This window comes from Corvus hawaiiensis, chromosome 2, assembly GCF_020740725.1.
Source record: "Corvus hawaiiensis isolate bCorHaw1 chromosome 2, bCorHaw1.pri.cur, whole genome shotgun sequence".
NCBI lineage: Eukaryota > Metazoa > Chordata > Aves > Passeriformes > Corvidae > Corvus > Corvus hawaiiensis.
The window spans coordinates 106616163-106639741 of record NC_063214.1 but is presented as its reverse complement, the minus strand read 5'-3'; the positions used below and the strand labels follow the sequence as shown (position 1 = coordinate 106639741).

The 23579-nt window shown below is 41.1% G+C and overlaps 1 protein-coding gene across 3 annotated transcripts in view; it reads right to left on the bottom strand.

Annotated features, from left to right (window-relative positions):
• Positions 1–581: 581 nt before the first annotated feature.
• Positions 582–23579, bottom strand: part of REPS2 (RALBP1 associated Eps domain containing 2) — a 97775-nt gene continuing 74777 nt past the window's right edge. For 2 of the 3 annotated variants that reach the window (XM_048286998.1, XM_048286990.1), the window contains exons 14-18: positions 22494–22558; positions 11245–11328; positions 8513–8658; positions 6320–6425; positions 582–5727 (exon numbers count right to left, since the gene is read on the bottom strand). In XM_048286998.1, the coding sequence (XP_048142955.1) occupies positions 5659–5727; positions 6320–6425; positions 8513–8658; positions 11245–11328; positions 22494–22558 (470 nt within the window). In that variant the 3' untranslated portion in view covers positions 582–5658. The remainder of the gene's footprint in view (positions 5728–6319; positions 6426–8512; positions 8659–11244; positions 11329–22493; positions 22559–23579) is intronic. The other variant, XM_048287009.1, reaches the window with a different exon arrangement.

The window sequence follows — 23579 nt, the reverse complement described above, 5'->3', positions numbered from 1 at the left end:
TTTTAAAGCCCTGCTCTTTGGATAGCTGTGACATAATTCTTAAAAATCACACTAGTTAAAGAGCAGAATACTCTGTCGCCTCTGGCTCCCTGCCACAAAGGCAGCTATTCAAATGGTTTCCTTTTCCCAGCTTAATTTCAACTCTTGCAGCTGACAAGGGGCCAAAGCCACTGATCACAAGGATGCTGGGTGGAACACCTGGAGTTCTCTTGCAGGTCCTGCCTGGGCACCCTCCGACTAAGGCTCTGTTGGAGGCTGGGAACGGTTCTTCCTTCATGGTGGTGAAAGGGTGTCCCTCTTCGGGCTAAATCAGGGCATTAACGTCTGAATTCTGACAAAGCAAGGCCTGACAAAGCAAAGATGAAGTTTTGACTTAACTGGAGCCTAAGGAAATATGATTTCACTTCAAATAAATCTCTGTTTCTATCATGTACACACAATCCCAATGTAAGTGATTTCATCTTTCAAAGCTGAAGGTCAGCCATTTCAACATGGTATTTTTTCCACTGAGTGTCACAGTTTCTGGTCTCCTGGCAGATCTGCACCATCAACATCCTAAATAAAACACAAAATCAAGGCAATTTGAACTCATTGGACACTTTTATTTTAACGTAGCACCCAGCTTTATATCACATACATTTTCCAAAATTAGATGGGCATAGTATAGAACACTATACATTTTGCAGCTTACCACGGGGACAGTCTGCAGCTGTGAAAACAAATTACTTAAATCTGGCTATCTAATTTATAAGTTAAAATTCAAATATATAATAATCTTGGGGTATTTTTTTTTAGATTAACAACAATAATGCTTGCAATACAACTTTTTTATATCAAAAAATCAGTAACAGAGTAAAACAATGCATATGGTCATAGCACATATCAAGATAGCTGAAAAAAGCTTCAAAATACGTCATCTCTTTTCAAAGATACTAAATCACTAAGATTTACTTTTTTTCTTGAAAAAAGTATTTTACTCTTTAGTCAGTAAAATATGTGGCATCATGAACCAATGTATTTCCTTGTCAAGGACTGTGTATGCTGAAGACAGAAAGGCTGATGGTACTGGAAAGTGGACATCCCTCATTTCCCAGCTAGCAACTTGTACAGGATCTCTTCCTCCTGATTGGAAGCTCAGCTGGGAGGAAAGCAACCTATGCATCACCAACAGGCAATTTTCACATTATGCCCATCCTAAATGCTTCCTGTGAAGGATTCCAAATTTCAGCCATCCCTTTGTGGTCATTTTACCATGCAAAGCCTCATCACCCTATGCTGGCTAGCCTTGGGAGTGTTTTCCAACCAGAGACTGGTTTGGATTGGAAGGGACCTTGAAGATCATCTAGTTCCAATCCCCCTGTTGTGGACAGGGACACCTTTCATTAGATCAGGTTGCTCAAAGCCCCATCCAACCTGGCCCTGAACACTTCCCAGGGATGGGGCAGCCACATTTTCTCTGGCAACCTCTTCCAGCGTCTCACCACCTTCACAGTAAGAGTTTCTTCCTTGTATCTAATCCAAACCTGCCTTCTTTCAGTTTGAAGCCATTCCCTCTTGTCCTATCACTACATGTCCTCGTAAAAAGTCCCTCCCCAGCTCTCTTGTAGCCCCTTTAGGTACCCAAAGGTGCTATAAGGTCTCCCCAGAGCCTTCTCCAGGCTGAACAACTTGAACTCAGCCTGTCCTCACAGGAGAGGTGCTCCAGCCCTCTGATCATCTGTCAAGCTGGAACTGTCTGGATGATAGCAAACAAATTCCTCTCCCTGATGTGGATACAGAATTCCCAGCAGCAAAACTACTGCCATGCAGTCTGAAGATAATATTTTGACTTTAACAGGATATCCAACAATTTACCAGTAACAAGGCTGCATTGACTAAACATTTACATTTTTGTTACATCACCAAAACTCTCTGGAAGAGCGAACTGAGGACTTTCTGGAAAGAGTTGGTAATGTTTCCACTGCATCCTAGTATAAAATTAATAACTAGGAGAAGGACATTGATCCTTAAGGATTAATGTGTGTTCACAGGTAGTTTGTTTAATAAAGGAATGCCTCAGAAATGGAAACTGTTTTCCTTGCTTAATTACCAGGTCATTATTTATTTTCAAAGGCTCATATAAAAATGGCTTATCTTCAAAGGCAACCAGTCACTACACTTAGCTGGGCATTTTTCTTTTTTCACTATGGAATTACTGTAGATTGAAATAAATATAGGTATCAGGTGATAGGAGTGTTAACAGACCCATAAAGAAATGCATGAACAAAAGGAAGACGTGAGTGCACACTTACACTCACACTGAGGAAGATCCTTATCTGCTCTGCCTAGCCCTGTTCTGCAGACAAAAAATATTTAATTGCCCACTGAAGACTTGAGAAGGGGCACCAGGCTCACGGTCAGCATATCCTCTCAGATGCAAGGATGCCGTGCTCCAGCTCCTGTTCCCATTATCCTCTCTTGCTGGGCATGTTGTGCTCTGCCCAAGTACCTACAGAAACTATGAACTGAGGACAGTGAGAGCTCATGCATGGGAACATGATCTTGCTCCCTGGTCAGGCTGACAGCTGGGGCAGGCAGACCTTAGTTGCTGTTCTGGGTCAGGCATGCCAGAGGCTTAAAGCTAATCACTCACCTGTAGCTCAAGAAAGTACCCTGAACATTAAGCCTGTGAGGTCTCCCTCTCTGACTAAATGGTTTTGGATGCAGGAGCATCTCCCATCCAAGGTTTGAGAATGTAAAGGTTTTTGCAAGAAATTATGATTTTGCTACATCCACATTTTTCTAAAGGAAAAATAATTTTGAAGAAAATCTGTAATACTGGATTTAGACGTGAAGTTGGGCCAGCCAGGGCTTGTTAACAGTAGCCATGAGCACGGCTGCACAGAACAACTGCCAGAAGCACTGTCATAGTTTCATGATGCCACCTCCACCCCTCAAAATGCTAACAGCTTCCCAAGAACAGACATACTTTTTCATTTTGTGTGGGCTATCATAAATGCTTAACCATTGGGACATACAGAAGAGTAACCTCCTGCATCATATGTATAACACATTGACACCTCTCCTTGAACATTTCACTTTACTGATGTGTGAAGCAGTGTATCGTCATCATAGCTGACATTTCACCAGAAAGAATACAAATCTACTCACATTCCAGTCATTGAAGCTGAGTGCGGTATTTGATTGCAACACTAAAAGTGCAGGGATTATTAAATACTTTTATTTATTAATCCAATGGTAAAGTAACAGCCAAGCAAATACTTCATTGTTGGCTAAGAAAGTATCATAATTTCCAGTGAATGAAAAAACCTCCTGGATTTTAGAAGAGAGGCATTTGAAACTGACAGTATAAAGCAGACTCTTTCACTCTTCCCTTGAACAGCATCTATTCCATTAATAACTCAGGTGAAATAAATGGGAGATTATTTCAAAGGAAGCTCCTTTCAAACATGAAAAAGTCCTCCACTGCCTTAAAAATGCAATGTGCACACTTCTTTGTAATCATTTAAAAGCTTTCCTTAAAAACTCACCCATAAAAGAAAAAACAAGTGTGCCATATGATTATTTCCCATGAAATAGTAAGGGCTTATTAACCAAATTACAATGTATGAACTAAAAAGCAGACAGGGCAAGCACTTAACCTCATTAAATCTCAGGAATGACTCAGTAGTATTATGAACAAATGAAATAAATGATGATAAACTCTCAACAATACCACTATTAGCAAGAGGGCAGTGGCTCTTTTGCAGCTTCCCAGAAAAGCTTGCATTCCTCACATTTTGTCGCTGACCAGGAATGACCATCTGACCCCAGCTATGCAACAGTCACATGAGAGAAGTCTCAAATCCAGAAGAACAGTTGTTGCTTGTTGACATAGCGATCTTTAGTTGAATCAACACTAGTGTATCACAAAAACAGACTTTCAGTAACAATTCTGCAAATGCTGATTTTCACCTGCAGATTTCTGGATTCGTGTCCCCCATCCACATTCCTTTCAGCAAGAGTAGACTGTTTCCTTATCACTTTAAACACTCCCAGTGATGCCTTTCTTATCTCTCAACAAAACTTTTGGCTGCTCTGGTGCCCTCTGATATGCCACGGCAGCCATTCCATGACACACCCCAAGGAGAGGTTACCCAGCTGCTTCAAACCTGCTTCTCCTTCCTCTTCAGCCCCAGGGCCATCCTACAGCTAAAGGGAGGAAGCACCACACCCACAAGGGTGACAGAATTGCTGCACTGTTTCTGCAAGGTGAACACACACACTTAGGTCAGTGAAACGTGCAGTGTCATGTTTAAGGTGGACAACAGTAGGCAACATGCCCTTGCAGTAAAGCACATCATACCCATGGTGGGAGCAGGGCTGACATTATGTCTGAAGTCACCCAGTCCAACAGTATTGCTCCAAGAAATAAAGTGACATTAGTTAGCCAGCTTCCACTGCAAGAACTGACACCAAAGCCACCAACCACTGCATCCATGGAAAAATCCCCACGGGAGTCAGCTGGTCCTGGATCAAACGCAGGTTAAACATTAATCTTTGCTTCTTCTCTTAGAAAACAGACGGGCATTAGCAGCTTTCTCCTATCAGTAGCATCTCCACTGATGTGCAAAGGAATCTTAACAAAAGCCTGCTGTAAAAGGCAATTACTTCCATCTCACATTTTATAGCCTCATACATAGCACTTTTGCTATCTTTCCTCTTCTGGAAGTACAGTTCTTGCACACATCCTTAAAACAAATCAGCAGCTATTAAGACAACAAAGCAGACTAATACAAATGTACATAGAATAGCTTTTATAAAAATGCCCTGAATGCATTTTTAACCTCTTGTTAGAAATATACTGTTGGTTAAAGAAAAAGAAGAAAAGAAAAAAAGCTATACACCAGCCATCTCAAACATGCTAAAGGAATGCAGAGACACTGGTAGTTGCAAGCAAGTGCTCAAATACTGGTGATTAGAAACAGCTGTAGCTCAAAAAGATTTTTTTTTTTCTTAATTTCCAAAATAATTATATTTTAGTATTTTTTACTGTTCTCTTATATGATTTGAACTAATAAAATACAAGTTCTCTAACATTAAAATACATCCGTGATTGCATAATAAACAGTACTAAGAAAATAATTATTTGACATGTGATTGAGGATAAAGATTCTGTACATCTTGTAAGTTCCATTCCTATGGTATGTTAAATCCACAGGTACTCTACAATGATACAATCCTACAGGAATCAGTACCATCCAGATGCACAACTCAGAGGATGAGTTTTCAATTTAAGCAAGAATTCAGGAATGCTGTACCTCTTAATGATCAGGGCAGGAGGTGCTGCCAAAACACATATAAATCAGGAATTCTTTACATAAATAAAATACTCCCAGTTATTCATTTCAGTGATAAACCACATTTACACATTAGGCTGGGAAGGGGGAGGAAAGAAGGCAAAGCATCCCCCATGCAGAAATATTCCACAGTCAGGTATTTGTTTTCTGTACCTTCCTCACCTGCAAAGGCAAAATGTGCATAATAGGGTGAAGAGAGACTCAGCAAGGCCAGTCCTCCCCATTGCCCTGGAAGAGACCCTGCTCAGCTGCACAGAACTCCTCTCCTTGCAAAGCTGCTGAGCACTGCTCTGCTCCTGCTCATGCACAGCCGTGCGTGTCACAAGACGGTGACAGGACGTAGCTGCTCCAGCTGTGTTTCCAAGGCAATTCGCTCCTTGTGAACCTCCTGCAGGAGGAGAGGTGCATTAGAACTTTCAGGATGCTTGCATGGCACCACCCTGCTCCAGTAAAGGGCAGCCAGGCAGGCTCTTGCTGACCCCCATGAAAGGGCTCCCTGCAGGTGTGGGAGCTGGGCTGGACTACAACTCCTCCAGTGTCTGCTTCCTCATTTGGGCAGGCTCAGAGCCCCAGCATGGGAGTGCACTTGAACCCCCCTAAGCCTCAGTGCAAGATGTGCCTGAGGAGTACCCATCAAGTCTTCTGGTCTCCATAAAAACAGCAGAGCTCTGCTCTATCAGAAAGCTTCCAAAACAGCAATGTAACTTGAAGGACAAGTTCAATTTTCTTCTCGTGTGAACTTAGGCAAAGTGCTCTGTCTTTTCCTGCCGTAAAACACAGGTAACAGCACTGGCCTGCTGAAGATGGAAGCAAGTAAGACCTGACCCAAGGAATGATGGCAATGTGCTGTCACTGAAAGCTTTCATCTCTGTGCTTATTTCAATTACTGTCCTGTCTTTTGCTCTGATTTCAATACTGCTGGAGGTAACACATAACTGATTGTAGGGAGCTTTGTCACTGATTTTAAATGCATTCCTTACCTTCAGCTGCTGCTGGAGCTCACTGTTCAACCTGGCGAGCACAGCATTGGCTTCTTTGTTTTTTCGTATAGCAGTCTGAATAGCCCTTTTCTGCTTGGAAGACTGCCTGCCAGACAGATAAATACAAAACATTTCAATTAAGAGCCTCGACACTGGCTGATGCCAGAAGAGCACCCACCCATTTTGCATAATTCTCTGCACCCTGGACAAGGCTTCAAAGACAAGGTACAAACTACAGATTTAAGAGAAGAAGAATGTAACACTGAAATGAGATGGCTGAATCAGGTGGAGTGTTTGAAACTTGTTAACCTGAATGACAGAAATACTTTAGGCTGTCTCAATTTCAAAATCACTGCATTCTCATGGAGCTTAAGAATGATCCCTGCAGAGCTGTGCTTATTGCAGCATCTTTGCATTAGCTGTTTTCAGACATTTGTAGAGTTTTAGAGTCAGGAGTGGTTAACAGAAAATACAAAAATCATTCTATACAGAAAGAAAGGACATTGGCATGAAAATGCTGTCTCAGATTTTTGCTGCTTCTGATGTTTCTTTACTTCAAAATTTAATACTTCTTTTACTCAAAGCAGTCATTTCCACCAAAACCGTCTGACATCACAGACAGGAAGATGACTGATGGACTTCCCTCATGTCTTTTGCTGATAAAATAAAGGATGTATCTTTTTTATTTTAAGAACTTATTTTATTAATTAAGAATTTTTATTACTTTATAGCCTGTAGTAACTGGTCTGGAGGAAATGACATCTATGCCAACAGGTATAAAAAGAGACAGCTGTACATAAGGACCAACCTATTCAAAGCAAGAGAGATAACAGCAAAAAAGAAAGAAAATACAAAAAATACTGACTGAATATCCAAGCCCCTTTCCAAATAGATTATTTTAAAGTTTTACATGAGTAAACAAGAGCTCTTTAATGCCAGATGTGATCTAAAACAGATACCCTATTTAAATATGGTCCAGTGGCACACAGTCCCCATTAGCTCTTCTCTCTTAACAGAGCTGATGGCACTGATTTTTGCAATAGACTCTTTCTCACAGCACAGCAACAGGACTTATGCTGTTATCTTCCAGTGAACTATCAGTTTTCTGCTTCACTATTTTGCTGCAAACTACTATCCATAGGCTATAAAGTAATAAATGATAGGAAAAAAAAATAAAAGCAGGGCTATATAGCTCTGTGGTCATTTTAACATTTTAGGAAAGATATAGACAAGACAGGATTGAGATGTTAACAAACATCTTTGAACCACTACGGAATATGCACTCCCAAAGCACAAAATAGTACTTTAAGAGCATCCTAGGAGTCTTATTACTTATTCTAATCTCCAATTATGCAGCACCGATTCAGTTTACTGATAAGCAGTTTGCCAAGAAACACTCAATTGATTTGGGCAGCTTGATTTTGTTTCAGACAGTCAGATGTCTTTGCAAGACCCTAGGTGATGGTGGGGTATGATGTTTGCACAGTGCTTCAACTGAGGGAGAGGCACAGACCCAATAGGGTTTCAAGTGCCTTCACTTACCATTTCTACAGCCCCTTCTCCACCACTATTAAATACACATAGAGTGAAATTCCTACAAGTCTTTGTTGCTGACAGCTTCAACAGCTGTGTTTATGAGAGCAAGTAACACATGTTGGGTTTGGCCATTATGGGATGGACCACAAGTGGTCTGTGGCTCAACTCACACCAGTGACAAGCCCGTTTCCAACATGCCTTGCAATGAAGAAATATCACAAGGACATGACCAACATCAAGCATTTCATGACTCAGCTTCCTGGGCATTTATTTGGTCATATCTGTCCACGTGAAGGAGCAAAATTCCAGAAGATACATGCAAGGCAGAAACATACACCTTCACATATAAAAGGAGTTGTGTTAGAGAAGTTGGTGTTGGAGATGGTTGAACAGCTAGGCTTGCTCTTCAGCTGTGTCTACCAGGTAGAGAGGTAGGACACCTTTGAAGAGGTTATCTACCTCTATCTACCTCTAAATACTACTGATAGTCACTACAGGCTTAGTCTGCCTTTGAGAAGACTGATGAAGATTTCAGAGACCTGTATCTTGTGAAGCATTCTCAGAAACAGAACTATTAAGCACAGAGCTACGCAAAGAGCAAACCCTGCTACATCAGATCTCATGTTGCAGTTTGGCATGCTTGGGTCAGGTTTTTACTTTTGGACTGGGAGGTGAGGCTTGACTGCTGGCAGGGAAGAAGTCACATTTATAGTGGGAGAAAGCTCGGGGGTCTCCAGCCCTTGCACCTCCGTCCGGAGCTTCCTGCGGGCAGGTTTGGAGGGTGGCTGAGCAAGAACAACCTCCTGAAAGGAAAAAGCACAGCAATGTTAAGTCAGGCCATATGCGTCCCATCATTAGGCTGGAGAATACTTGTGACACATAAATTGCTGACAGCTAGTTAAGATTTCATAATTTAAAGAGGTACAGAGCACAATTCAAATTTGGTAATAGCCTCTAAGGTTTCTGACTTTGAAAAAGGAACAACAACTCCTGCAATCCCTTCATGAATGAAAGGATGTTTTGCCTTCATCTGGATGACAGGCTCATCAGAACTGGGTTGTATAACTTAGTGTGCATTGGGTGGAGGGAGGGGGTATAAATACAGGTACTAGCCCCCAGTTGACCCAAAAGCATTAAAAACAAAGCAAGATTTATTTTTGACTATGCTCAGTCAGAAAGAATCAATAATCAATCACTTGCATCCCAACTTACTGCCTCACACGTCTGGCATGGAGCCTCTCCCTTCTCCCCTCCTCTCTTACATGAAGCAACAATGAATATAGTTTTGAAATAAAAATACATGAAATTATCCATGCAAAATTAACATGCTGGAAGTATAGAAGGCCAGCTATTTCTCTTGATAAGTTACATCAAAGAAATAGTCTGGGTTTTCCAGGCAAAGCAGAGCCTTGGATTTTTATGATTTCCGTGGTGTTTTCATTATTATAAATTAAGACAGCCTTTCTTTTGCAATGAGAAGTAGTTTTACCACCTTACAGCTGATTGAAATTATAAATATAAATGTATCCTCCTCAGTGTATTTTATTATTAGGTTTGTTTTACAAGGGATGTAACTACTACTGCCTCATTTCATAAATGAGAAAGTTAGGACTCAAAAAGTTGAATTGACTTGAGGTTTTTTCAGGATCACAGACAAAACCAAAGACCAAATTTCACTATCATACATTTTACTGGGCTAGATTATCTTCACTACTGTGTTTTGGCCAAATGTTAATAAAATAAGAAAAAAATTAATGGGGAAACATTTAATGACAAAGCAATTGCAAAGGATAAAAAAACAAGGATAAAACTCAATGCTGTAGAAAGCAGCCTGACTCACGAGAAGAGACTAGTACAAGTGATACAAAATGTAACTGATATAAGACCATCAATCTTTCACATTAGAAGGGTTGCAATTTTTAAAAGAATTTTAATTATAAGGAAAAAGGTTTAAACATTAAAAAACAGTTCTGTAATTACTGCAAAAAAAAATCTAAAAATACTATCAGATATTCTGGTCAGGATGTCAGCACATCATGACTGCACAGATCTCTGGTAATGCCATGCTCTGAAATCCTCTGCACAGGCACAGCTCCCTGCAAACACACCATGTACAGCAAGGGAGGAACCTGCATATGCCTTCCACAACTATAATGCCAAACACACAATCCCAGTCTACCTTAAACTGCCCAAACCCTACCAAATCCACAGGATAAACCCCTCTTCCCTTTCAAACACAATGCTATAAGCAATGGTCCAATACCTAAAAGCAGATCCCTCTGCAGGGGCTCTTTGGCTGGCTGCTCCTGCACCAGGCTTTGGAAGGTGGGTCAGCACTGCATCAACCACCTGCCTCCCACACCCCACAGCCTGAGGCTTTGCTGCTTTTTAGGGAACCAGGTGGGATGAGGGTGAGCATGAAGTAGGTGGACCACAAGGATTTCATTTCCCCAGCAGGGCTACAAAGCAGAGCAAAGAAGAAGCAGGGCCAGGCTAGAAGTAGCATATCATGAGCACAAGCAGAGCAAGGCCACTGCCCAGAAAGCCCTGTCACATACAGAAAATGATGACACTGGATGTTTGTCTGTGCCCTGTTACAGTAAGAAGTGTGATGATGCTCCCGGGGCAAGGTACCTACTCCATTCAGCACCTGCCAAAAGTTCTTGGCTGTGCTGAGTAAATGTCTTGCAGGTGCTCTCTGGCTGCAGGAGGGGCCAGAGTGGGGAGGACCTGTATTTGCCCCCTATCCAAACCTGTTCTGGTTGGGTCTGGTGGAAAGAGGTGGTCATAGCATGACCAGGAGAGGAAAAATGCTCACAGCCACTGCTAAGGCCACTCCATCCCTAAGCAAGGCCCTTTCAAGTGTGCCATTTTAATTTCAGTGCTTACTTTATACAAATGGTAGGTTTGTACAAAAACATATTAGAAACTGCACATCTTGAACAAATCTCTCCCAGTCTATGGACATTTAGTGGCAGATCCTGATCTCTAGCAAACAGGTGTGTATACATCAAAATCAAATCCTCAGCAACTGAGACCAAGAAGTGCATCACAATTTGGAGGAACTCCACCGAGACAGGTGTTGAGTACAGTAAAACCCTTTTTTGTTTTCTCTATGGCTCCACAAGCCCCTACTGATTTGAAATAAATGGCAAGCTGCCTCTCTCAAAGCATCAACGTGTATGTTCTAAGAGGTTTCTTAACAATTTATCTCAGCTGATGTCACACAACTGATGTCACAGTTCTCTTCAGCATCTTGACCTCCAGAGCAGGTAAACATGTAAAAACATAATCCTAACCCTCTGTTTAATTGCTTTTAAACTTTAAACAACCGCATTTGTTGATGAAGGCAAGTCACTCCATAATGGTACAACGTGTGCAGATCTCACCTTTTTTGCTGAACTGTTTTCTTCTGCCTGGGATGGGGGTCTGTTCATCTGAGGATGTAATTCAACCTCAGATGGTTGCTCTGTCTGCAACAACAAATCAGTCATTGCTACACCCTGAAAATGACTAGCAGTCACATACAATAAAGTCAATGAAAGGAAATGTTATGCACAAAAGGAAAGTTACTTTAACAATTCAACAGTAGGGAAAACGGAGATATAGAGTGACAGCTGAGTGGATGACATATGTCTTTTGCAGATTTTTAATGAAACCATATTCTTGCATTTTATTGTGCTGGGAAAACAGGAGAAAAGTTTTTTAATGAAGCATTAGGAACCATGTCTCTGAATGTAAACAATCTAGTACCCAGAATTTCTTCTAGAATTACCATTATGGCCTAAATACTCAGATAAAAACTAAGAGTGTGGAAAAAAGCTAGAAAGATCTTGGATATGCCCTGTCACCTTATTATCACCTGAAACTGATGAAAATTCATAGGAGTGAGCTTCTGTCTTTGAAGTTTGCGAGGCTGGAGTGACAAAGCCTAAATCATATCAAAAATTCCAGCAAAGTTACTGAAAACACAAGTCATAAAAAAGCAGACAAGTCTTCCCTCCTCCCTTCTCACATTTCAAACAGAAACCCAGCTGAACACTCACCACCCAGATCTACACATCTGTGAAACAAAACACCTGATTCCCAACATATCTGACCGAGAAGCAAATTAAAATAGAGGGTTAATCCCTTGCTATGCCTCTCATGAAAGCTTTCTGTACCTTTTGATTTCCTCCACCAGGACAGGGCACAGCACTGGGGAGGGCAGCAGGATTCAGAGCTGCCTGTCCCCAGGTGCACAGCAGCAAACATGGTTATTATAAACATGGTGTGGCTGTTGTCTGTCCAGAAGGTAAGGACTGGCTCTCCAAGATGGGGAAGGCAGGCAGGAGCAGGAGGCTGAGGGCATTTGGCACTGACAGACAGCCTCTTCTCCTCTTTCCCAGCTTCTGCCAAGTTGGAGCCAGGCTGGCAATGGTCCACAGGCAGGAAGGGCCATCTGCCATCCTGTTCCTTCCTCAAACAGGCTTGTTTCTACACAGGTGAAAGCCTGTGCTTAAAACCAAGTCCAAAGCAAACCTCAAACTTTTAAGGGGCCAGGATTTTAGCCATAATAATAATAATTTGTTGCACACCGAAGAACCTAACTCACTGTTGCCAAGAGGCTTCTGCATAGGCCCACCAAGCTCTGCAGCAGTCACAAGTTTCCAAGGGCTTAACTCTAAGTTAAATAAAAACAACAGAAAGCACAGAATTTGGTATCTTTAAAAAGGAGGAACTTTTCCATACCATTTTCATTTTTTCCGCAATAGACACAATAAGAGCTGTAGAAAAAGGTGCAGGGGAAATGTGGTTCTGTGGTACTGCTCTTCTCCAACCATACTGTATCAAACATGTGCACAGAGGAGGAAGTCTTGAAATAAATTTTTTTTAAATGCATGTGAAATTCCTCAGGAGGGAGGAAAAACTGACAAGATTTGTCTCCCACCCTTTTTTAAGTGTGCTACATCTGTACTATTACCTGATGGCTAAAAACCCCACAAAGAACCCCTCACATTGTAATCTTTCCAGTATTTGAATATTAATATCTTAATTTTTTTTTTAATTTTAATAACTATTGGATGCTAACATTTGAATTTTGAAAAGCTTTTTGTATATTGAAGGGCTTCCTCTGTAAATGTAGATTTCTGGTCAAATAGAGTGAAATGGAAAAAAGCAATCTTTTTTTGTGTGTCTATAAAAATCAAAGACCTTTAAAAGTCCATTGAATGCAACAGAACATTTCTTTATCAGCAAGGTGAATAGCCCATAACCTCCCTGATTTCTAGAACCACTTTTTATATATTTGAAAGAAATGAAGACTCTAAGGAGAGCTAACAGTAGCCTGGCAAAATCCACAAGGGTTTCATGAATGACTGGGGTAGGCAAAACTCAAATATTGAACAGAACCACACAGTAAGTTTGGGCCACATCAATTTGACAACCCATTCATTCATTTAGGGACAGCAAGAATAAACCCAGCCCTTCAGAGAGACATGTAATACACACACTATGAAGTCCTCATGGCACAGCTTTGCTGCACAACACAGAGCAGTGCCAGGATACAGGAGAGAAAGGTCTTAATGACGTTTCCTGGACAGGGAGCACTAGGTACCTGCCTTAACCTGGCCAGGCAGGCAGTTTCTGGGGCTCACACTCTTTTTTGAGCCTACCTTGCATCAAAAGCAAAAATATATTCACTTATTCCACAGAATGGAGAGGAAAAAAAAACCCTGACCAACTCCATGTTATTTTTGTATAGATAAAAAAATGCAGCTTTTGAAGAACCAGTGTGTTCAAACAGTGTAGAAGTAACTGAACGGATTGGTATTCTATGATGTCAGTTTCAAAAAATCAGAAAAATTGAAATCACAGTCAGATAAGGGGTCTAGAGTAGAAAGAAAAAATTTTTTTTAAAATGGAACCCAAACTTTTGCAGAACCACCCTCTCTTTTTTCCTTCCTTTCTTTCTTTCTTTTTTTTTTTTTAATTGCTCTCATTGCAGGAGAATACTGTTTTAAACCAAAGGGAACTGAAAAGGGAAAAAAAGGGTAAACCTTGTGTTCTGGTGAAAGCAAATATAAATTGTGGTGGTAATGTCAAAAAGGGTGAGATTTCACAATCTGTGAGAGCAAGACACATTTTTTGCAAGCTGAGTGTTGTGATGTGTCTGTCAGGCACAGCCTGCAGCCCATGCTCAGGGCTGTGGTACCTGCTGTCTGAGGCTGGGTCACTGGGCTGGCCACGTCTCCCTGCTGCCAGGACATGAGGATGGCAAAATTCGGCAGCCAGCAGTGCAGGGGCTGGTAAAAATAAAGAAATAGCTACATCTGCCCGCACCCCAACAAAAAAAAAAAAAAAAAAAAACAAAAAAAAAAAAAAAACAAACCAAAAAACCACCCTAGTTCTGGTGTTGCAGCTCCTGCACGACCAACAAAACCAAGTGACTGCCATGTCCCTAAGCTGCCACCTAGTGGCACGTGGGACAGGCCATTTCTGAGTGCTTGGCATATGCATCATGCATCCATGCAAAGGTTTGCTGGTGCAGCCAACCAACAAAGTCCTCTCCGAGAGGCTTTACGAACACATCTGCAAGTTGATGTCTCCCCACATAGCTTTTAAAGGAAAAATAACTCCTGCCTTTTCTTTTGGCAGAGGGATTCTTTGCAGATTTCCTTCCCTTCACTGATTTGGACGTGGGTGGAAGTCAGTATTTTATAGCCTTCTGGTATTGGGCAGAGAGAGCCTGGCTCAACAGTCCTCTGGTCCTATAGTGGAGTACAAGGAAAAGGAGATCCTTCAGGAGCAGCTGAGGTGAGTTCCCTTTAGTTCTTCATCATTTTAATGCCATGCTTAGCATAGTCTGCAGGCAACTCATTCAGAAACGTGGCAATAAACTACCTCCCTCCAACCACAGAAATGTCTTAAAATTTTCACACATCTTGGCACAATTATATTTGCATTTAAATTCTTCACCATTGGTTTATTAATTATATATTATGCAGTATGGTCTTCCAAAGGAAACTCTATTTATGGTAGTGTAGAAGTGCTTTGCTGGAGGTGTCTCACATCCTCAGAACAGAGTAAACTACTGACATTGGGAATGCTGCTGTGCTGCCTGGTATGGCTGCTAACACACCCAGGATTACAGGAGATGGGCAAAGAATACCCTGGTCATCTGCACTATCAGCAGCGCAGAGTCTGCAGACCAGGCCTAATGGTATCTTGATTTTGGGAAGCAGGGTAAGTGACCACAGAAAAGAGCATGAGAGTGTCCTATTCCAAATCTTCTGAAGAGATTCTCTTTGCAGAGAACCGCTTTAGAACTGTCTAACCAGTCCAATTATTAACAGACAGTATCTCCTGTTTTGTCAGCACAGCCTCAAATTTTCTAGGAATACCCATACCCTTCTCATTCTTCCTGGCAGAAGGTCAAACTGGCCCACAAAGTTTCTGTGCAATGGCCACAGACAGAGCCCAACCTGCAGCCTATGGCCAACACTGAGCATTAGGACAAAAAGTTCCTCATCATTAAGGAGAGTATTAGGAGTTGCAAATGCTCGTTATTTCATCACATGATCCCTAACCAGCCACTGATAATCTCCTCACTGCTCCATGTGACGATACTTACCAGTACCTTTCTAAAAGAATATGTAACTCTTACTTGAGCACTGAGTGCTTCGACAGCCTCGGATGGAAGATTTTCATAACCATAAGAGAACACAATATCTTAACTGGTTCTTCACTTACATTTCCAGTTCTTTTGCTTTGCAATGCTGGATTATATGTAAATTTCACACCCACTTTTCAAGACAATCCATAACTGATCTTCCATTCTGGAAGATCTACACCAAGCTTTCATATTTCTGTTACCTGATAGCCTTTTTGCAAGAGGTGAAGTATATATATTCAATCATTCCCACAATTCAATTTCGCCCACACTTATGCTCCAGGCTAACTTTACACATGGAAATAGACCCATTGTAGTCACTGGTACTACTCACAGAAATGAAATTATCTCTGTGCATTCACTGGAGTAGCCCATAATCAGTACCTGTATAGTGCCACTGCTTAGCTTTGCAAAAAAAAAGTATTGAGAACAGCTTATCTGTAAGGAAAAGTAGGATATTAAATATGCTTAACACTCTGCATGTGCCCATTGCAATCTTCTATCATCTTTACGTAAGTTCATTTAAGAGGTATTTTGCTCCCTTCTAAACACTCGTATTTCTGTGCTTAAAGCAAATTTCTGGGAAGTCGAGACATCTCAATTCCAGTTTCTGTGAGTCTCCTCCATCCCACCCAGAATCATCAATTCTTTTTATTGCTTATTAGAAAAACTGAAAATGGTAAGACAGAAAAAAACCCCACAGGGTTGCAAATGCAACAAGCTGCCAGGGTCTTAGTGTGCTGCCTGCTTTCTCAGCACTGTGCAGCCCTGAAGTTTTGATAAGCTTTTTCTTTCCCGGAGTTATCTGAGGGCTGGTGATAAGGTTGAGGAGAAAGGCAGTAAATACAAACAAATTGCTGCAATGTTCAGCTCATTCACAAGGAAAGAATAGGACCCAGATGGAAGCATTAACAATCTGTTTTAATACTTCAACTTCCACAAAACCAGATTAACATAAGCTAGAAAGGCATATGTGCATTCCACTAGAGATACAGGCATTGGGCTCTTAGCTTCTTATTTTGTTGTTATGATAAATGTGAAGCCAAATTAAAAATTTGTTACAACACATTTTAATTAAGATACTCGCCTTCTTCCACTCTTCCAGAAACCTCTTTAGAAAGGATTTTACAGCATCCATCAACTACTCCTCAAATTCAATTTTAACTGTGCTACTTTCCACCACTTCTTAAACTGTAATTTATTTTGTCTGGGTGTCTTAGATTTAATATATAATTTTCATGAGAGGAAGATAATCCATTTGTATTATATTAAAGTGGCAGATGGCAAAATCTTTCATGTTATAGAAGACTTTCAGTTTCATTACTGTTACAGGCTTCTTCAGTACCTATTGCACAGCTTATACAACATAAGTTATTCTGCAGCCAAAACTGTGGAGATGATCAAAAAACCCTCAACCCTTCCTTGCACAGTAGTTGTAAATGCAAGCTAAAAAAGTGTTGCTTTCATTTAATGTAAAATAGTTGTTTGATAGAGTACCATCATGTATAAAATTGCAGGGTACCAAAAGCAAAATCTTCACTTTCTGGAGGGGGAGGTAAAAGGGGGGTAATTTTTATTTATGTAACAGAAAACTTCCTTCCTGTAAAATTCCAGGTATCCTGCCAGCACTTGAAATTCCTCATGTAATTTTACAGAATAAAGGAATATCTGAGTATTTTCTCCAAACAACCTTGTAAGCAAGCCCAACCTCATCCTCCACGTATCTCTGCTTTAGCCAAAGATGCTGGTGTGGGGGGGATGCCTGGACCACCTCCCAACACGGAGCCTGCACATGGCTATGCTGCTCTGGAGGCCCAGAGGTCTCAGCAGGACAGATGGACGTCCTTCCCCACCTCCTGGCCTCAGCATGGGCGCGTGTAATTGATGGTTACAAACGCAGCCTGAGCATACCCCACATTCGTGGCTCTCCATGGATTTGGCAGGACATGGAGGCATGTTAATAGAGACAACTTCTTGAGCTGGGTCCCAGTTTTCACTTGCAATTCTGCATGATGAATGGCCAAAAAGCTTCAAGGAGTTATGAAGTATCAAGTAACATTTGGAGAGCAGAACATTCAATATGCTAAAAAGAATAACATCTTTGCTTTCCAACACCACCAGGTGCTGTAACTGGGCAGGGTGACCCACCCATCATCCCTCAGAGTGCTTCATTTTCAGCATTTCACCAAATCAGTAACATCTAATGGTAACAATGGTTACTAAACTGACAGCCAAATTCTGAGCTCATATAACCCAGTGAGATTTTAATCTTCAGAGCTGCACTGGACTCAGGGTACTTCAATTTGATAATGTTAACAGCTGCCTACCTACTCTACTTCACTTGAATGCTTTGCCTTCACTCAATTTTTTCAGTGCCAGCCAAAACTGCCGGCATGGAATCAGTGGGAAAAACCCATCCCAAGGTTTCCAGAAAGAAAAGTGCAGCACAAACCAGTGTGAATTTACAAAACCAACAGGCTTAAAGTTGTGACTCTGGGAAAAGAGATCAGGAACATCAGTTTTTTCAGCCAAGATACACAGAGTTTTCTTCCAGGCCCACTGTTTTCAAATTCCCTTATACAGCACAGGCAGGATTGAAGATACATCTTCACTACTGGACAGGAAGGTACTGAAATGCAGTAATTTAAATAAAGGGATGTTGATATAATTGGGCAATGTTGCAGATAATTAGCTGATGTTGGATAAAATCCTAAAGTTATATTTGTTCTTCAGTGTTCATCCATAATTCCTATTACCATAAATGTTACTAAATCTCCCAGAGAAAGCAGCTGTGGTAAATGACTTCCGTAGGCTTAAAAGCCAACAGTAATAAAGTATTATTTTGTTTTCCATTAAAAAAATAACAACAGGGGCTTATACAAGACATGCATACATGTTTGGCTCCAGTGGAACGTTATTCATGAGTACCCAAAGTTATTTTCTATCTGAAATCTGTGTCACCGCAAATCAGCTGCATAGCTATTGCCTTCCTGCTGTGATTCTTGCACCTCCATGTTACACAAATTTTCTCTGTACAGCCTTGGATCCATGAAGAAGTTTTGGGGCCACCTTAACGCCATTCCTCCTTGATGACTCAAGTTTACTGTCAAGTTAGGAACACAGGATGAGGAAGACCTACCCAAGCCACTGCATCCCATTCTCTAAAAGCCCAGAAAAAAAACACAGTAGGTATTTCCAAAAGCTACAGGTTATCTGTTCTATATACTACAGCATGCCATGGGAAATAAGCAGAGGTAAGGCACTGCTAGTATCCTAAGTCTACAACAGCTTGTAGTATATTAAATATTTATGGTCAAAAAAGTTGGGAAACTGATACGGAGAAAATTATCCTTAAATCCAAGAAGCTACTGCAGACTTGCTAGATGTGAAATGTGCTACTAGAGATCACAGAAGGTGTCAGTGAAGTTACACACAGGCTTATGCACAAAAGGAAAGCACTTCGAAATAACATATCCAGAAAAAACCCTCTCATCTATGTATAAGAGTTTTTCCATACATAATCTTTCAAAGCACTCATTATGGAATTTAGGCAAAACTTGAATTACTTATTTTTTTAAGAGGAAAGCGATATGAATTGATGAATCTAATAAAAGATTTCATACTGCAATTCACAATGTCTTACTGTAAATATAAATTCAAAATGGCTTGCAGTGCAGAGAGGTATGGGCTGGAATTTGGGTTGAAAGATCACAAATTGAAGATAATGGTGTGTCCACACAATTTAAACTGACATTTCATCCATCTTTCTTTATTAAGTTTACTAACAGTCACCATAGGGACCTCAGATAAAAGCATCACTGCATCAGAAAAGTGTCTGGTGAAAGCTCTGAGGAAATCTCAAGTACAGCTTATGGACTGATACAAAGTCAATAAAATGCTGACTTTGGCAATGGAGACATCCTGAGAAGGAGCTACCATAGCCTTTTAGAGGCCATCAAGAAAAAAGAGCTAAATCCACCAACTCCAAAAGCTGTTTTAGAAGTAAAAGGAGATGCAGCCACCATCTGCAAAGGTGTCTGCCCAGCAGAGGTGTGGAACAGCATGGGCTGGCAGCAGCAAGCTGAGCAGAGAAGCCAGCTCTGCTGCTATTTGTCATAAACTGGCCAGGTCCTCACAGCATCCCAAGATCTGAGCCTGCCACAGTAAGCCTGTGCATCCCCTGAGCTGTGAAGTCAAGGCCACAACAGTATCAGCTCTAAGTATCACCTTGTGCTCTGCTCAGCCAGTGATACAGTCCTTGTCCCTTGAAATTCAACTGCCTGGACTATGGAAGCAGAGTTGGACGTGGACATAATTTAGAAAGTCTGCAATATGAGCAGAGATGTTTGGCATGCTCTGAATAACCAGTGATTCAATAACCACCAAGGTTGATTACCTTGGAGATTCTGACAGGAAAAATAACATTTTCCGAAAGGCTGAACTACATTCTACTAAAAAACACTGCAACACAGAACCAAAGTCAAGGTGCCATTTCTATACTCCTATTGATTAAGCTCATAGGAGGACTTCTGCTCCACTGAAATGTAACACCTACCCCTTGGTACCTCTCTTTTATGCACTTTGGTCTTTACATCCCATGAGCCCTTTAATCTCATTCTAAAGAGCAAGCTGATTCAAGCTGCTTCTCAGTCATCCACAGAAAACCATAGTCCTCAGAAAGAAATTATTTCCTTCTCCTCCATCAACTAATTTCCAAAGCTGAGCCAAAATAAGCATATCATGAGAATACTTATAAGGTGCACAGCCACCTGAAATATGCAGGGTTTGCTTCACTTCCAAGGTACATTTGTCATTAACAGTGCTTCACTGCAGGCATACAGCAAAATGAACCAAAGAATGATTTTCAATAACATTGTCGAAAAATAAGTTAAAACAGAAATTTAAGATGAGTTTGGTAAATCTTGAAACAAGAAAAAGCTGAATATGCAATTTCAGCCTCATGACTTTTCTTCAGTTCTTGATCCTGTCTCAGCTTTGAAAGCAGATCCCTTCTTCCAGCTTCTCTGTGCTCTTTAAATCAAGGGCCCCACTGGACTACCATAATCTATATGCTCACTATTGCTTACATGCTATTTGCAAAGGTCAGCTCAGCTGAATTATGACCCCATCACATGTACTTCCCTACTGTCTGTTACCTTTATCACAGAAAGGCATGCTTGGATAAAAAATAAACAGTGTGATGAGCATAAACTTTATTATGTTTTTAAGAACTGGTTTTATATACAGTTTTGAGAGACATGAGAACAATAGTATTTTAACATTTGATTCAATATCTTTAAATATAATCAGAAATAAATTAAGTAAACGTAAGTGATGCATGTTAGCAAAGCATCAGCTGCATATTCATTACTGAGCAGACACAGAAACTACTTTTTTTTTTTTTGCTTTTAGAAACCAGACCTTTGTAATTGAGAGGACTGGATCAAAAATTTCACATGAGAATCTTCTTGTGTTTATCATTTTAGAAATGCCCTGTATTCTGCATGTCCCAGTGTAGGGTGAGCACTTGGTTCAGTATTTGGTTAGGAAGCTGCTGGACATGCATAAACAAATCAAGTTGTCACTCCCCTGCTAAGGAGATACAACTTGATGACAGGACAAGAGAATGGACAATTAACAGAACCTTGCTTGAAACCAATGGTTTTGTTCTCTGAGAGCAGGATTTGTTGCAGTTAGTGCTTTTCCCAATGGCAGCAAGAAGGCTTGCACTGTGGGAAGCTGGAGCAGCAGCAGGAGGGCTGGCGTGGGTTGCAGCAGCAACTGCTGCAGGCACACGGCTGGGAAGTAGGGAGCTGTGCTGTGGGATCTGGGATTGGGAGGTAGGGGGCTGTGCTGTGGCATCTGGGGAAGCCAGAGGGAAATGCTGCTCTCTGGGGAGTGTCAGAAAAAGCATGAACATGATGGATGCACTAAGGGGTGTGTGCTGTTAGCAGCATGGTTAATGGCATCCTGACTGGGGAAACATGCCAGCTCAAACCAGTGTTTTACAGTCCTCAAGGCAGAAACTGCACTCAGTGCTAACAAGGGCTGGGGGGAGGAAGAGCACAACAAGCTGCTGGTGGAGCTGGGGGTAGCAACAGGCCTCTAAACATTTCTATCATAAGCACTGTGCAGTAAGACATGTTCAATAGCACACTCTTAAGGGTAGATCCAAAACTCAAGTGACGACCATTCTGGCCCAAGGAAGGTATCTCACCAGCTTTTTGTATGTAAGGGCTGTCAGCTCCCCTGTGGATTCGCTCCTATTATACACTTCATCTAAAGGAGTATTATATGAAGCATATTGCTGCCTAAGACTTAACACAGCCAACAACACAGAAAGAAAAAGATGACGATCCTCCATCATTTCCTGAAACATGAACAATTATCTGGATGCAGACATGCATGATTTTGTCAATTTGTGCTGTGCTGCAGTTGTGTGATGCTCTAAAAAACAAAACCCAAAAACTTACCCAAAATGCAAAATAAAAGCACACCACTAATGGTCTGAAACTTTAAAACATAACTGACATGGCATTCTCTTCCTTTCAGCATTATTTTTTTTAAACCCATGGTGCAATGGGTTTAAAATGGGTGCAATGCACTCTTCTATGCCGTGGCTCCCTTAGCAGATGCCCTCAGTGCATTTGAAGCCCAAGAAGCAAACAGCAATAGCAGGTATCAAGCCCATGCCTTCAGGCATGAAACCCTTTTTAACAGACTAGCTTTGCTAGCCTTTAATTTACAGTTAGGTCTAGTGGATGCATGTCAGCTCCACTGCAAAGAGGTTTAATTAGTCTGTAATTTGACACTGCAACACGCTGGCCAGACAGACCAATGAAGGAGGACATGGAACTGCAAACTGCCGATTTTTTGAACTTGGAAGCAAGAACAGCTGCTGTGTCCAAGCCAACTTGTGCTAACCACTGTGATGGTAACATAAATAAACAAATAACACACAGCAAAGAACTAAAGCTTTGTCCATACCTGAGATACAGATGGTCGAGGGGGCAGTGCAGGTGGTGGCGGGGGCAGCCAGCCAGACCTCACAGCTGAACAGTGGGAAAAGAAGAAGATGTTGATAAAAAACCCCAACCAAACAAATCCACTGTAATTTAATTCCAAATAAACCCAGAATTAATTCCCAGGATAAGTGGAAATTCCTCCTAATGAAGAGGCAGTATTCAACATTTAATAACAAAACCCAAACCTGATTTTTACTGAGCAAAAGCTGGTTTGAAATAACTTCATGAGTAGTGAATGAGTAGTGACCTAATTGCTGTAAACCCCCAATGTTATGATAAAAAGCAGAGAAAGAAGCCAGTCAGCCAAAAAACCTGTAGGTAAAGCAATCCAATTCCAGTTAAAGAAACCCAGAAACAGGGTCCACTTGTTCTTGGACTTTGCTCTTTGTCATTAAAAATACCGCCCTTCTTAAAAGTGACACCTTAGCTCCCAACGTAGACACTAGCAGTCACTCTGGGTAAAACACATTCTGTGATGGAGTATAGCCTTAAAAAGAAAACATCTGTCATGTAATTAAAGCACAAAAGCCTAAATGAACCAAAAAGAAACCCATTTCTTTGGTTTTATATTTTGTATTTGCATGCTATTACTCAGTGGAGGTATTTCAGAGGGAGGAGGAAGACAAACCCTAACAGTTAGTTCAAGCCCTTATAAGACAATATAATGTCAGCTTTGAGTTTGAGCCAGCAAAAGGGAGGGTAATAATCATGTAGGTCCAATGCTGTAATTCTCAGTTTTCTTAAAATACCTAAAACCCATTTGGGACAAAACTACAGGATAGATGACAGCTTCCAAAGGCAACTGAGAGCAGACAGAGAGCACTAGGCTGGCACAGAGACATCAACCAGGACTAAATGGGTTACCCTTCCCAAGCTCCTGTTGCACTGACTGCTCAGCACTTGCTCTGGCAAAAACACCAGACAGTCCATCTTGCACTGGTGTATTTTTGTGTAACAAAAAACCCCCAACAGTATTAAACTTAGAAATGCCCTTTACCACAATAATGCTAAGCAATCAATTACATTTATACACTTTTTATTTCCATGC